Source organism: Branchiostoma lanceolatum, chromosome 2, assembly GCF_035083965.1.
Source record: "Branchiostoma lanceolatum isolate klBraLanc5 chromosome 2, klBraLanc5.hap2, whole genome shotgun sequence".
NCBI classification, from domain to species: Eukaryota; Metazoa; Chordata; class Leptocardii; order Amphioxiformes; family Branchiostomatidae; genus Branchiostoma; species Branchiostoma lanceolatum.
The window spans coordinates 24,315,404-24,330,678 of NC_089723.1; the positions used below are offsets into that span (position 1 = coordinate 24,315,404).

General features: G+C 38.8%; 1 protein-coding gene across 3 annotated transcripts; it reads left to right on the top strand.

Annotated features, from left to right (window-relative positions):
• The first annotated feature begins 182 nt into the window (after positions 1–182).
• LOC136428102 (major facilitator superfamily domain-containing protein 12-like) lies at positions 183–14,750 on the top strand. Of its 3 annotated transcripts, XM_066417390.1 has the most exons (14): positions 183–438; positions 1,377–1,753; positions 2,128–2,335; positions 3,430–3,547; positions 3,994–4,116; positions 4,686–4,775; positions 5,034–5,126; positions 5,310–5,402; positions 5,789–5,956; positions 7,640–7,743; positions 8,376–8,414; positions 10,110–10,237; positions 10,731–10,856; positions 13,022–13,136. In XM_066417390.1, the coding sequence occupies exons 2-13, from the start codon at positions 1,474–1,476 to the stop codon at positions 10,820–10,822; spliced, it is 1,536 nt and encodes a 511-aa protein (XP_066273487.1). In that variant the 5' UTR covers positions 183–438; positions 1,377–1,473; the 3' UTR covers positions 10,823–10,856; positions 13,022–13,136. The 3 variants fall into 3 exon arrangements, with proteins under 3 accessions (XP_066273487.1, XP_066273486.1, XP_066273488.1); XM_066417389.1 differs by lacking the exon at positions 10,731–10,856 and having other exon boundaries at positions 13,022–14,750; XM_066417391.1 differs by lacking the exons at positions 8,376–8,414; positions 10,731–10,856 and having other exon boundaries at positions 13,022–14,750.
• Positions 14,751–15,275: the final 525 nt, after the last annotated feature.

Consider the following 15,275-nt stretch of genomic DNA (forward strand, 5'->3'; position numbering starts at 1 on the left):
TAGATTAAGATTAGCTAAGTCTTAGAATGACGCTATATAGAATCAAAAAAAACTTTGAGTGTACATAGATAATATTACATAGTAATTTTTTGATAATCATATGTTGAGTTTGAATATTACAGAAAGATGTACTAAACGCAGTCTTTGAGGTGTCCCTTCTGGATAGTTGACCAGTCCAGCAGGGTCATCACGGGGCACGGGAGCGTCACATGAGGATTTCGAAATTCTGGGTGAAAAAGTTTTTGTTTGTCCATCTGCCTACCTGGCTGGCAGATTTTGATTAATTTTAGCGAATTGCTGATTCTCTACATGACACAAAGGACAGGAATAGCTTGTTGGGCTAGATGAGATTGCAACAGTTCATAATCCCCGGCTACAATAAGCAACGCAACGTGTCACCGGTGATCGTAGGCCAAGCCCAGAGAAGACCAGAGGAAGGTAAGTAACGATACACCTTTATCTGACAACTTCCAATCTAAATGTTCGACTTCTCGAGTATTCACATTCACCGCAATCCAAAGGTTTATGGAGGTAGAATTTTCATGGCCGAGTGAAAGGCCATTGTGTGTATACATGCATGTTGTTACTTGTAAGTTGATAGAATATCGTGTCAACTTTACTTGGCTTGTTTGTTTTCGTGATTGCGTCATGTTCACAATGTCATGAGATAAAACTGTTGTTCGAACCACTACGTTACCTGATCCTAGCAAAAGCGATCGTTCGCGCTATAGACACCGGAATAGTTGTAGAAGTACTGCATAAAGTTAGCGTTGACATGTGTCTTGAATTAGTGCCAGTCACTCCCCATCCTTGAAACATGATATACTGGTACGATATACTGGCAACGTAACATATATTGTAATCAATTGGTGGGGAAAATGGGACAAAACACACAAGAGGTAAGAATTAATCCCTTGGCCTAGTTTATACTAGTATTTCAAATATAGCTTTCCAACACCACTACACAAAACATTTATAGAGATTACCTTATCAGGATAACTACATCAGTACATAGCCCATATTTGTCAACAGGATATGTTAGATAACTTATGGCTGAGGTTGTCAACCCTAACCCTGCGTATGATCATGTACATTTTTTTTCATTCACATTCCTGAGCAAGAATGAATAAAAAGAAGGATAAAGAATGGATGGATATAAGAGTGCCTGGGCCTGGGATTGAACCCCTCATCTGTGGCTTGCTGCAACGATCACTTACTGTTTGAGCTATCACACCGATACTTTGATTGGATGTTTAACGTTACTGATGCAAAGCTATATTCCTGTGCTTTCTGTCAATAAGACTTTTTCAACACTGTCGACACTATGTTCCTGTAAATAGAAACTGTTTTAACTCTTGAATTTTTTTCATTCACAGGATGACTACCCTACATAGGTGACAAACACTTGGGGACAGATTACTCAACCCAGGGCCCAAACCTGCGGCTTAAAAGAGCAAATCATCTACAAAAAAGATGTCTGACCCCCAACCACGCGGGCACAGGACTCTTCCACGTTCTCGCCGCTTTACGTACGGCGTCGGCCATGTCCTGAATGACCTTTGCGCTTCCATGTGGTTCTCCTACCTCCTGGTGTACTTCCACAAGGTCGTCAACTTTTCCAACGTGCTGGCTGGCCAGCTGCTCATGGTGGGGCAAGTCAGCGATGCCCTGTGTACGCCGTTTGTTGGATACGAGTCAGACAGAACAAGAAGTGGTTGTGGGTACGGAAGGAGGAAGATCTGGCACCTTATAGGTAAGAAATTACTAAGATATCGATTCTGTCCATCGTGTCCTACATAAAGGTACAGGCCGATGGCCTAAAGGTGTCAAGGTCAGAGTGAGAGGTGTGTACACACATGTAAAGGTACAGCTATGAGTGGCAGTAAGTCTGGCAAGGGGAAAAAAACGTTTTCTTTGTGTTCAGGTATAAATTTTGCCCATCAAAAAAGAACTGCACCTATAGTTTAAACAGTAAAATGAGTATGGCATCAGTTAACATTGTATTCTTTCACCAAAACTACTTTATTGAGAGGAACCATTCAGTCAGTCATGATAAGTTATAACGTTAATATCATATATTCAATACCTAGAAATATTCCTGAACATTTTCTCTTGTCCCTACCTCAGGCACAGTGTGTGTAGCCTGCAGTTTCCCCTTCATCTTCAACCTGTGCATCACCTGTTCAACGTCTCCAGACTGGGCACAGTTCATCTACTACGTACCGTTTGTCGTCATCTTCCAGTTTGGCTGGGCGTCCACACAGATCTCCCACCTGGCCCTCATTCCAGACTTAGCCAGTAGTCCCTCGCTGCGAGTGGAACTCAACGCCATCAGGTCTGGCTTGTTGATAGATTTAAATGCTAAAATCATACACAAAGTTAAGTGCTTACCAACAAGCTTTCGACCAGTTCTCTGGTCCTTCTGAAGTTGATTCGACCAGAAGCCTGCGTCACTTGACCTGAGTGGAAGTGTGACATCAGCAATGGGTCAAAGGTACCGGGTAGTCGGTATTGGCCCCTGTCTCTGTTGAGGAATGGTCTGGCTTCTTGAGTGCCTACTTTATCATTATGATAAATGCAGCCATAAGTGTGGCTTTCTCCTGCTGTCTATTTCCATATGTATGGTCTATTGGGCCTTAACAATATCTGATTTTATAAAACAACAGGCCTTAAACAAGGCCCTCCTTACAAAATGTATGTGCAAGCTTGTTAGATCACTGTTTATTTGTTCATAGTGTCTTAGAAACACATACGAGAAACGTTATACTGTACAATGTTCCTCATATTATTTTCATTAGTAAGTACTTTGGAAATCTGTTGGAGATTCAAAAAAACAATTTTTCTCTTCATGCATTATCTTTTTTAATTTCTGTATAATTCATTAAAAAACAAAGATATTATTTATTTAAATCTCTGACATAGGGGGCAATGTTTCCATCAAGATGGGTATACATGTACAGGGCTCGAAATAGTGGGTGCATGTGCACCCAGTGCACCCAAAATTGGAGCTGTGCACCTAATTTTTGACTCTGGGTGCACTGGTGCACCTATATATTTTTGTAGCCTATAGGGTTAAGGTACTATCGTACACTAGTATACAGAATATTCTTGAAATGTAAGTATAAAAAACAGCATGATAACTTTTTGCTGTACTTTATTTAATGTATCATTTGTTTGAAATTTTGAAGTTAGCTATAGAATTACAGATTGAAGTTCTTAAGAAAGGCAGCAGCGTTAAACTTTGTAATTATGTTCTGAAGAACATTCAACTTTATTTTATCTGGTGCACCCAAAATTCTTCTTGTGCACCCAATTTTTTGAGTTGGGTGCACCAGTGCACCTATTCCCAAAGATGAATTTTGAGCCCTGATGTACATGTATGGCCATGACAAGCCAAACTGATTATTGCTAATTTTGCTGCTTTCTCAGATATGCGTTTACAGTACTTGCGAATGTGGCGGTGTATGCTATAGCGTGGTTACTCCTGGGTTTAGAGGACAGGTCAAACCACCATGACCTTTCACCTGAAGATGCAGACGAATTTAGGGTAAGCTTGGCAGTAGATTGACCATCAATTACGTTGTGTACTGAAAAAGATTATTTAATTTGTTTGTATTTTGACAAGGTTGTTACTGAACGATATATTGTTTCAAGGTCCACCACAATGGTCAAAAACAATACTAGTAGCCACATGATTTCGCTTACTCACTCTCCGGTCTTTGAACTCAAAATAGGTTTGAGTACCTATTTTGTTGTGCTATGTGCTACAGTTGATTAGCAGCTACTGAAATTGCTGAAATTTTTAACGTCTATATCTCAGTATGCTATCAATAGTCAGTTGGTAGTCATTGGAAAATCTCTGAAGAAGGTTTACATGATCCTATCCAGCAGTATATAAGTTATAACATTATATTGGAACTACATGTATTGGTAAAGTAATAACAGCAGTGAGCCAATGTTAATATCTTGATATTGGATGATTTGTTCTTCCAGAACCTTGCCTTCATCGCCATTGGTATTGGGCTGTTTTTTTCCTTCATCTTTCACATGGGAACAAACGAGCCGCTCCGGCCTCACAGGGCAGAGAGTGTGACAGAGGACCAACCTAACGTTCAGGTATTCTTAAGCTTGCTTACTTGCTTATGTCAAGCCTTTCCAGTCTCGTGTCATGATGTCTCCCCATACGTGGTCCTCTTATAGTCTTCTTGATAATATGTTCTTCTCATAGCCTATTCCAACTTTTCTTGACTGTATTTTAAGATGCATGTATACAGTTATTTGTCATACAATATTGGAATAGACGGGAAAGAAAGTTAAATTCAAATGTAGAGTGTATATAACAACTGGGTATTCAGGAATGAAATATAGAAGTCATCCTCAGGCAACGTTTATGTCTTGTTTCTAATTAGTTTAAGATAGTATGGTATTGTAAGATGTAAACATTATGTGATGTTTTATGAAGATATTAGACAAAGTTGAGTTGTGTTTGAGTTTTGTATCCTGAGATATGGCAAGAAAGATGAACTGAAGCATGAAGTCACTGTGATTTGTATGAAGGTTCCTCTATGACGTTAATCAACATAGTAAAAGTTTTACACAATATAAAGCCCTCACCAACAAACTAGTGTCAGTCCTTTGACCCTTCTTGAGTTGAAATGACCTGAAGCGATGTTGTTTACTTGCAGGAGGATGAAGAAAATGAACCCATTATTAAGAAAGCCAGGAGAAGAAAAATGAGCTGGAAATGTTGGTTAAAAGAGGTCCAGTTTTATCAGGTAAGCACACGGTGCATGACATGTTTTTACCAGACGACATGTCTGCCTTCTATGATGAGAAGCACTGGATAGCTAATATAGATGGCAAAATGGTCAAAACAATAGGTTTGCTTGATCAGTTTATTACAGCCTGAAACTCCTTGCCCTAGAACTTAAACTTGAAAGGTTTTCGATATGATGTTGGTGAAGCATCAAGACCAATGGAGTTATACTACTGACACATTTTTATTGTCTGTATATTCACTGTTCTGCTGCTAGGTGGCTCTTCTGTACATGTGCACACGGTTGATGGTGAACATGACACAAGTATACATGCCACTTTACCTCACCGACACCCTCAACTTGGACAAGGTAGGCTCTCAGCTTAAGTGTACAAGTACCCTGTTATAATTTCCACAGATACAACAATAGATACAATGTCTTTGTATTTATTAAAGATCATTATGCCTATAGACTTTGGAATGTCTTCAAGTGGAATGCTGTAAGTGTTTGAGCCTTATCCATTCTGACGAAAATGTATTTGCTTCTTCACAGGCATATATTGCAACCATACCCCTGGTCACATACTTGAGTGGTTTCTTGTCTTCCTTTGCCATGAAGGGTGTTAACAAAGCCGTGGGAAGGAAGGTAAGGCACACCTGTCAAATGTCACATGTACTCAGTCTCATCTTTTGGTCACTCAATGGTGATTCTATGTATGACATACTCTGGCGACCCCAAATTTTACTCTGTGTGTGTTGTTTGTGATGTTTCAGATGACATTTTTCCAGGGAGTGATGTGTGTGTTGTTTGTAATCAATGTAATGTTTTAGATGACATTTTTCCTGGGAGTGATGTGTGTGTTGTTTGTAATGTTTCAGATGACATTTTTCCAGGTAGTGATGTGTGTGTTGTTTGTGGTGTTTCAGATGACATTTTTCCTGGGAGTTATGTGTGTGGTGTTTGTAATCAATGTAATGTTTCAGATGACATTTTTCCTGGGAGTGATGTGTGTGTTGTTTGTAATGTTTCAGATGACATTTTTCCTGGGAGTGATGTGTGTGTTGTTTGCCTGTGACTGGATGTGGATGCCTAACATCGGTCTGCAGGTGTATGGGGCAGCTGTACTGCTCGGTGTTGGCGGTTCCACTGTTCTGGTCACATCCCTGTCCATGACAGCTGATCTTATAGGCGAAAACCTGGTTAGTTGAATGTTTATGATTTTAAAATTTTACACAAAAAACCCTTAATCTCGAAATGTTAGATAGAAACTTTGAATCGTGTTTAGGATCCTTGTGCTAATAGTGTGTAGGATCTTTGTGCTACTGTTAGAAAGATATCAAGATTTACTTATTTTGGTGAAGTTATTTCTAGAGGCCTGTCTGACTAAATTTGATAGTGTAGAGAAGTGCTGAACAATCTTCATCGAATCATGAGTTGATATATATTTTACGAGTCCAACCCTTGATATTCGATATACAGTCTAACTGGTGCAGGTGATTATTTTGCTTGTTGCTTACAGTATGCTATAGGTATCATAGCAGTGTTTGAAATACCCGTCTGCAATCTGCAAATTGCAGAAAAAAAATTAAACAACCTGCAATTTTGCAGAATAAAAAAAATCAGGCTCAGGATTCATTTAGTTCTCAATTTACTAAGTAGGTTATAATATAGATTTAGCTAGCAGCGCTGTAGATAAACTGAAACCAGCGCCTAGCGAACCTAATGGCGTTTCGGTGCGTGCATACTGCCTCTGAGGTTCGAGTATTTTCGGGGTTTTCCGACGCATTCTGTGATAACTTCGGGGACGAATCATGTGAGAAAATTTCAAATTTGTGCATTTCCGTCCTAACCTGGGGGTCGCCAAAAGTCGGGAAAACAATCCCCGGATGTTTCTAGTGTAAACATGTTGCAGCAAGCATGCGATTTCTACGGAGCCCAAACTCGGGGCATGGGCACAGCAGGGACAAAATGGTGGCCACTACAATATCCCATGGTCCATCAAGCCTAGATGGCAGCGATGAAGTTGAGAACTACTCGAGAACTACTCGGATAGATCTAGAGCACCGATTTGTGAGCAAGGAGAAGGCGGAACATTTTCTCCTGTGCCGAGACAGTGGGGAGGGGGGCGCCCATGTGAAAAACAGAATAATAACATCGCCGGGCCGTCTGGAGTCTCCCCGACTGTCCGAAGTCGGAGTCTGATGTTTAAAACCGATAGCGATTTTTCAGATTTAAAAAAAAACACGCAGAGGCCAAGATTTGCATGAGTTTTTTTTTCATTTTTAATTTTTCATTTTATTTCTCAATTTTTTCAAATCTTTTCATTTTTTTTTCCCGTGGGCCATGGCTGTGATTTTTGTCACAGGTCGTGCGATCTCATTACGCATCAGAACATGTATTCCTCGCATGGATATAACGTCCTTTTCCTCCTTATCAGGCAGTTTTTTTTTTTCCAAATTTCAATACACATACTTAAGTAATAAAAAAAATATTTAATTTGATTCAGAGTAAATAAATATGCTTTCGCTGTTGCAATTTTCACTATTCATTTGAATTTTTTCACACACATGTAATGTATCTTATTCCTGTTTAAAATTTTGCTAGTAAAAATCAAAGATAGAGTGAGAAAGAAAGAATTACAGCAATGTTGCAAAGCTAGATATGATGTAAATATAAGTAGGTATTATCAAGTTGAGAAGGTTGTAGTATGGAGGCTTGAGTTTTTGCAGAAAATATTTTCAAATTGCATAACAAAATTTTGACATTCTGCAATATTGAAGAACTAGTATTTCTACCACTGGGTATGTCTTTCAGCAAGATTGTTTCATATGAGCACATGTATGATTTGTTTTTCAGTCTCCATAATTATGATTTCTTTGCAGGAAAGTGGTGCTTTTGTGTATGGTGCAATGAGCTTTACTGACAAACTGTCCAATGGGCTGGCTGTCACCCTAGTACAAACGCTACATCCATGCTCAGACGAAAAGTGAGTACACAGTCTAGTACACAGTCAAGTCTGTACAATGGCTACTTCTGCATAAGGAACAGCTGGCCAATGTGTGGTCCCTTACAATGTAGATATTTTTCCCCATTGACTTAAGCATTAAGATCCTGTCCATAGTGACCAACTGTCCACATAGACCAGATTTTATTGGCCCCTTGAGTGGTCTTCTTAGGTAGACATCACTGTTAATTTTAGGAGGAAGTTGTGCTTTTATGACTACATGTACTTGTGTGTCCCCAAGATGATCAAAAAATAATTTCATGATGTTTCTCAAATGCATGCACCTTGGCCCAAGGAAGAAGTAATTCAATTCTAAGATAAATGTGGATTCAGATTTTGATGCAGGTGTAACATGAGCATATGATTCACTTCTTTTGCAGTTGTGGTAATATTTGTGAGCCTAAGCTGAAAGATTGTAAAATTGTCTAACAGAATCATAATCAAAGATGTTGAACTGTGAATGGTAGAAGTGATCATGTGCGTATACTGCTGTCCAATCTGTACTGCTTAATGTGCTTATTATATTTGATTTCTTAGAGTTAGTGATTGGATGTAATTTTGCTACATCATGTTTTCCAAGCATGCTTTAATTTTGTCATTGTGATCCTTTTCAGAGTAATGTGTAAGCAAGCACCATGTGATTCAACAACAAGGCAAGGCAATCATGCTAATTTCCTTGCCCTTCAAAATATAATGAAAGTGTACTGTTTGATGACACTAGTATTGTGTAGTAAGATGCAGTTTTAAGAGAGGAGTATAATGGTAACGTTGGGTAACATAAATTCGGGATTTTTCCGATAATGGTTGACTGAAATCAATCTAGCAGAACAATAAACCATCCTTTTTTTCTATTATTCTGTCAGTATCATGTACTATCTTTGCACTAATCATATATATGGTAGATTTTGTCTCTAGTCGTGCTGACACCATAATATTTCAACTTGAAACTACCGTCCGCCGCACGCACAATGACGGTGCTGTCGGACAGGAGTGAACATTAACTCGGGAGAGAAGATTCGTCTTGAATATCTTACCGCTAATTACATTTTATACAGCAGCTATTCGTTCCATCCTTGGCTTGAGGAGAGTGCTATGGATATAGACGTGTCCAAGTAAAAAAAATACACGAAAAAACGGCCGTACCGCACACATCAGGCCTCCGGGAACAACCCGTGTGTTGAGTCGGTAGAACGTCACTCAAAGTCAATCCCCATCGTCAGGGAAATTTGTACATTATTCATCAGGGCGTTAGCTGGATGCCGTAGAAATGGTAATACTACTATGTCCATGTGTTTCTGCTTGTGCTAAGAGCAAACTCTGAGGAAAATATCGCCACCAGTCCACTATCACACACAACATTTAGACAAAAAAGTGTTCCTCGCAAACGTTTGTCGTCTGCCGAATAGCAGGATTCTGGGTAACGAATATGGCGGCGGGAAAATTCACCGTAGTGCCGTAGCCATTGGTTGTAGCAACAAAGAGGCGTTTTGATGATTAATCACACTTAGAGTCCAGTTGTAGGTTAGCAAAAGAGATTCTAATAAGTTGTATTGTAAATAATTGTGTTGAGAAGGATGCGGATGTGACATTTGTATTATAAACCAGCGAACAACTATGTAGTATATTTCTCCCACGAAGCCCTCAGACTATGATAATAAGGGAGGGAGAGTTTTTGACTTCTAATGCATGGTTGTCGAAGCTTTTCAGCCAGTGTTCTGAATATGTTAGTCTGTCAAGTTTGCATTTCTAGCGGTATTACTGATGTTGCATCTAGCACATATCCCTAAATACCCCGTTTTCGAAAAATCCTGAATTTAAGTACCCCACGAATTTATGTTACCCAACGTTATATTGAAGTGAAGATTGTTTCCACAATTTCAACAAAAGCCAAAACCCGTAAGCTACGCTTGCATGCTATATTTTATATTTATCCTATATCATACCAAGGAGGTTAAAATAGGATTTTAACCTCCTTGGTCATATATGAACATTGTAGGTGGTGTAGGGGCTCATGTAACGAAGGTAGAGTCAAACCTGGTCAGGCAACCGCCTCCATGGCAGTCACAAGCCACAGTCCTGTCCAGTTTTATATATAGTTGACCCCACCCTGTCCTGAAAAACCAACTGTCCCCATTTTTCCTCAGCTTGCTGAATCGATTTGACTGTATAATTGATTTAAAAAGTCTGCATTATCTTTTACTATTTCTGAGAATTATTGTGTAACACATATTTACCTATCCTCTATTTGCATGTATACTTGATTTCATGGTATAGAATATGTATATGTAAAGCCACTAGCTCTTCCAGCTTATAGGACAGCCCCCTAACTGTTCCATCTTGATCTGCAGTGTGTGCTGTGATGCCTGTCAGTCGTACTACCAGCAGGTTATGGTGTATGTGCCCGGAGGCGTGGGTCTACTTGCACTGCTGGTGCTAGCAACACTGATCTGGAAACCCATTGGCATCAAAACAGAAGGTAATACAAGATTAACTATCTGTTTTGCTGCTTTGTTGTGCTTTAAATTTGATACATTTGTACATGTACTTTGATTTTTCATCCAGTACAAAGAATCTTCCTATAAGCCATTTATGTCGACTTCTTTGCTTATCACCCAGAAGTAACTTAAGCCACATCCTTTCTGTCCCCACTTTTTGAAACTTCCTGCTTTCCCTTCTCTTTTTATTCCTTGTACAGAACTTTATGTCCTTCCTGTGATACATATGTGCATACATTCCATATGGTGTTCTAGTCTGGGTGGTAGCATGAGTTTCTATTTGTCTTGCACGGGCTTATGTAGAATAATACAAATGCACCAAATATTCAAATAAGGTAACATTGCTCCATTTCTGGTGGCAGGTGTCTTTGGTGGCTCCTCCTGGCTTGCTAGTCTCACAGACAATTCCAATTTGATTTGTGTGGTGCTAGTATACTTTTCCTAACAAAGAAGATTGGGGTCGTTTCTACCAAGGTATGATGATTGAAAAAAGTTCCCAACAGCCTGGTGGAGGTGAACTGGAGACTCTTGACGACTCATGCCAAAGTACAGAGTCTGAGATGTGATAGAATGCATGAGGAGGCATCTAACCACTCTCAAGTAATGTGTGCTTGAAAAAGTTTCGGTAGCTTCTTCTAATGGTAGTGCTAACTTACTCCATTCATCCTAGCTTGAGAGATGCTTCTACTGATAATAACTGATTTAGAATAGGTTGTACTGCAACCTTTTTTTAGCTCATACATTGAACTTAGCTAAAAGACCATTAGTGACTAGTTGTAGAACATTAAAGCCTATTTAATGTTAATGTTTAGCCTAGTATTTGAGAACTAGCTCTAGCTCATTGCATTCTGTGACATTCTCTTATACAGATCTGTGGCCTATACAACATATACCTTGGGGAGGCTCAGCTAAACTGGGATAAAGTTTCCACTTTTGTGTGTGTAGCCTCTAACCAGCTCTCAGCCATTCAGTGAATTACGTAAATGGGTTCTTTGGGTAAAGCCAATCCTCTGATTGACTGACAGCTGGTTAGAGGCCATGCCTACAAAAGTTGAAACCTCAGCCCAGTTTAGCAGAGACTCACAAAGGTACTAGACTAAGTACATTGTATAGGGCGAGGCTCTATGTAGGAGAATGATTCTGTTGGTGCAATAGACAAGACTCATTTTGAGCTGTCTGTCATGTGCCTCTGGTTTGAGTTGTAAACCATTTTGCCAAGTGAATTTTGCCTTTAGACTTTAAAGGGGATGGCCAGAACATATGCTGTATATCTTTTTCTTTTAAACTTTTTTATGTTTAGCCATACCTAGTATGGCTAAACATATTGTTTTTACTCATGTTTCTTCTTCTTCTTCTTCTTCTTCTTCTCCTCCTGTCAAATCTTCAAATCGATTCATCTCTGTCATTTTTTGACCAAATGACCTGAAATTTGGTACAGAGGTAATGTAGGCAAAAACCAATGTGCGTTCTTTTCCTTTTTTTGATATTGACCTTGAAAGTGATTTTATTGAGGTTTTTAGGCCATTTTTAGCATATCTTGGCCTCCTGCGCCCTGGTATTTCAACCGAATGACCTGAAATTTGCTGTATATGTGGCTTGAACAAATATTCAAAGGACTACATTCCCATTTTTGGCATACATATATTCAAAACGATTTATTTTGGGCTTTCTTGACAATATTTGCCACTTCTGTCACTTCCAATACTACATATGACCTAAAGGTCATTGACCCCAAGAGCCTTGCACCTGGCCTTGCATGCCTGTGAGCCTTGCGACCACCTGATTGGTCAATTGAGTTAATCTAATTACATGGCGCAGGTGTAGGCTAGTATTCATGCCAAATATGGTATGGGAATTCCTAGGACATGGCTTTGTTCACTCTTTTTTTAAAAAAGATACACATCTACAGTTCCTATATGTATTAAACCAAAATAATGTGAAATTTGGCATGTACACAGGCCCTCATTCAAATGTTTGCCATACAGCCTTTCAAAACGATTTTTTAAACAAAGAATTTTTTGGTTTCGTTATTTTCAACCCAAAGTGTATACTATTGAATCATGCATTCAAACATAGGGGTGTCACATTTTTATATTTCACCCATTTTTGGTCATTTCCTTCTTCTCCTGTCAAATCTTCATATATATCATTATGTATACTATGGAAAACTTCATTCTTCCCTTGGGTTGATCTTTTTTAATTCAATTTTGAACTGGGTTGATTATGCGCAAGAGTGTAATTTTCAGCGGATATTTTTCCACTGGTCTAGTTTACATGGAGACGGCACGGAATATCCCATTCTTGCAAGGGGAGGATTCTGTAATTATTTATTTCAATTTTGAGCTGGAATGATTATGAAAAAGTCCATTTGTTAGCAGAAGTTTATTTGTTAATTAATAAGTGGATATGGTTTTGGACTGGTCCATATTGTGTTGAGGTGCTACTGGAAGACTCCACTCCTGTATGGAGAGACTGATAATTGTTTTTAAACTCAAGTTTGATCCATTTTTTTAGTGGAAGTATTTTAGAATGGTCCATTGTTATTTTGGGAGTCCATTTTTTGCATGGCGAGGAGCATGGCTAAACATGCTGTATTTGCTCGCAAATGTTGCCTTTCTAGTGTTAAATTTAAGTCATCTTGTGATGCACCTTCTATTGCTCCAAATCTGTTTTCTCTCCTTTCACAACTAAAACGGTAGAACATATTGATGACAGGTGAACCAGGTTTTCTTTACCGTTCATTTTCTATTTTCTTTGATGATCAGTCACAGAACGTCAGATGGAAAGCAGTGCAGAGCATGTACCAGTGGAGTATGGTGCAATAAAGTCTACACCACATGTGGAACCTTCTGATGACAGCACTGATGTCACCTGTGATGCATAGTTTAAGGATCCAGTGGATAAACTTCATCTTTAGGAGCTGAATCTGTCACGAAATGAAAAGACTTTTATTTTGAAACAGATTAGAAGGGCTAAATGAAATATAACCGTTACTGGTAATGATCCGTATCTTGGCTATCTATCTTGACTTTATTCACATACACACTGCACAGGTATTTCTAGCATTTACAGTTCAATTGTTTTATAATAAGAAAAAGAACTATTGCAGTGGCTGTGCCACCTATGTATATAGTTTAGATGGATCATGGAGGTACCTTCCAAACAAGGAATAGGAAATGTTTTCTTGTTGAACAGAACAAAATGGAAAAGGAACAAAGCAATAAGACTGTTAGCTATTTAAGAAATATTATTATTACAAGCCAAATATAGGTACTGTGTAAAGAGACTTCTCTACTGGGACCAGCTAAATTATACATCAGTGTAGGAAAGATGATCTTGTAATATACGCTGCCTAGGCCATATTACTGAAAGCCACAGTATCTAACTATGATAATGTGCAATTTTACACTGACAATGCCATAATCCTTTTATCTTTACCTTTGGATGAAATTATTGTGTAAATTTGATATTTTACTAATTAAGATATCTAGAAAAATAATGATTATATAATTATATTTATGATGTAAATGTCTAAAACTATCAAACATAACATGTCATGTAATTTGTGATGTAAATCTACAAGAAGTTTTGTGTATGGCATAACGTAAATGTTACCTACTGAAGTTAATTAGGTACATATAAACGCACATTTTGTGGAATGCATATGATTTGATTAGACTCTACCAGTCTCCAAGGGTCGCTGGGAAATAGTAGAAATTGGCCAAATAGAGTCAAATGTTTGAAGGGACTCCCTTCAAACATTTGACTCTATTTGGCCAATTTCTACTATTTTCCCAGCGACCCTTGGAGACTGGTAGAGTCTAGTAGAGTAGGTAGAAGATTGATACTGTGGGTAGCACATTCTGTATAATGTGGTGAATTTCAGAAATTTTCAGGAGGAAATATTTCACAAGGGAGCTGCTTAAGGTGTATTAAAGCATGGTGCGGAATATATATAGCACCAGGAATTAGACAAACTCATAGAGACCTACAGGTTAAGTAGCTTGAATTCACTTGTACCAAATGTAAGGAAGGAGGTCTCCCTATTGGAGGAAAACTTGCTCATTGGAATAATGTCATTCCTTGGAATATTTTAAGGTGCAATTTCATTTCAGGATTGAATGTTGCTACACACCATCACATGTACAAAACTTACTTACTTTTCAACAAAACTGATGACCAAAGTATACTTTGCATTAGGTCAAGGTACAAATGTATGTAATATCATCCAAACTCTCTCCCAACATGGATGAACAGTAGTTAGTATTCATTATGAAGTAGGAAAATGTTTTCTGCTCCTGTCACCTTTTACTACTGTTTTGATTATAACTGCTTCTCTATTCAAAACGTGTTACCGTTTGTAATAGGTTGATGTTTTAAAAGCTATCATTAATGTGATGATGATTTTATTTCTGACAGCAATCGTTAAGTTACGCTACTGAGCTGCCGCTATACTTATGTCTTCCTCGTGCCATTAAATATCTCGCCAATGAGCGTATTGAGACTAGTCTCTACCAGACTTAAACTATGCTGGCTATAGGGAGAATACTTTGCCAGGGGAGTTTGGCCACTATAGGTTTTCATTTGCAAATGTTAACCTCCTCATGGACTGACTCTCCTGGCCAATCATTTCCCTTTGTGCCGAATTCTACGATTCATACCCCCGTAGGAAGGCCTGATCGGGGCTGTATTGAGACCATGGTGATAAACACTAGATAAACACAGACGAGATGTGTTACGGTATTCTGTCCGCAGCGCCACCTAGCAGGTTGTACAATGTAGTAGAAACTCGGGAAATGGAATAGTGGAGTGGAGCAGACCGGGGCAAGAACAGGATTGACTCCAGGCTGCTGGAAACTGTAAATCTGAATGAAAATGTATACTGTATTCCTCGCCCGAAATACGCACCCCTATGCTGATTTCTGGACTGTCCCGCAAAATGTTGATAGCTCTCTGATCTGTGCCTTGCATTGCTGTAATATGACGTAATGTGTTGACAGAACTACAGCGGAACGTGTT

What these genes read in the sequence shown, in the direction of transcription:
- LOC136428102 (XM_066417389.1), top strand. Translation starts at nt 1,474, where the DNA reads ATGTCTGACCCCCAACCACGCGGGCACAGGACTCTTCCACGTTCTCGC. An exon ending in CCATGTGATTCAACAACAAG is followed by an intron (nt 8,415 to 10,109) that starts GCAAGGCAATCA and finishes CTTGATCTGCAG; the next exon opens with TGTGTGCTGTGATGCCTGTC. An exon ending in CATTGGCATCAAAACAGAAG is followed by an intron (nt 10,238 to 13,021) that starts GTAATACAAGAT and finishes TTTGATGATCAG; the next exon opens with TCACAGAACGTCAGATGGAA.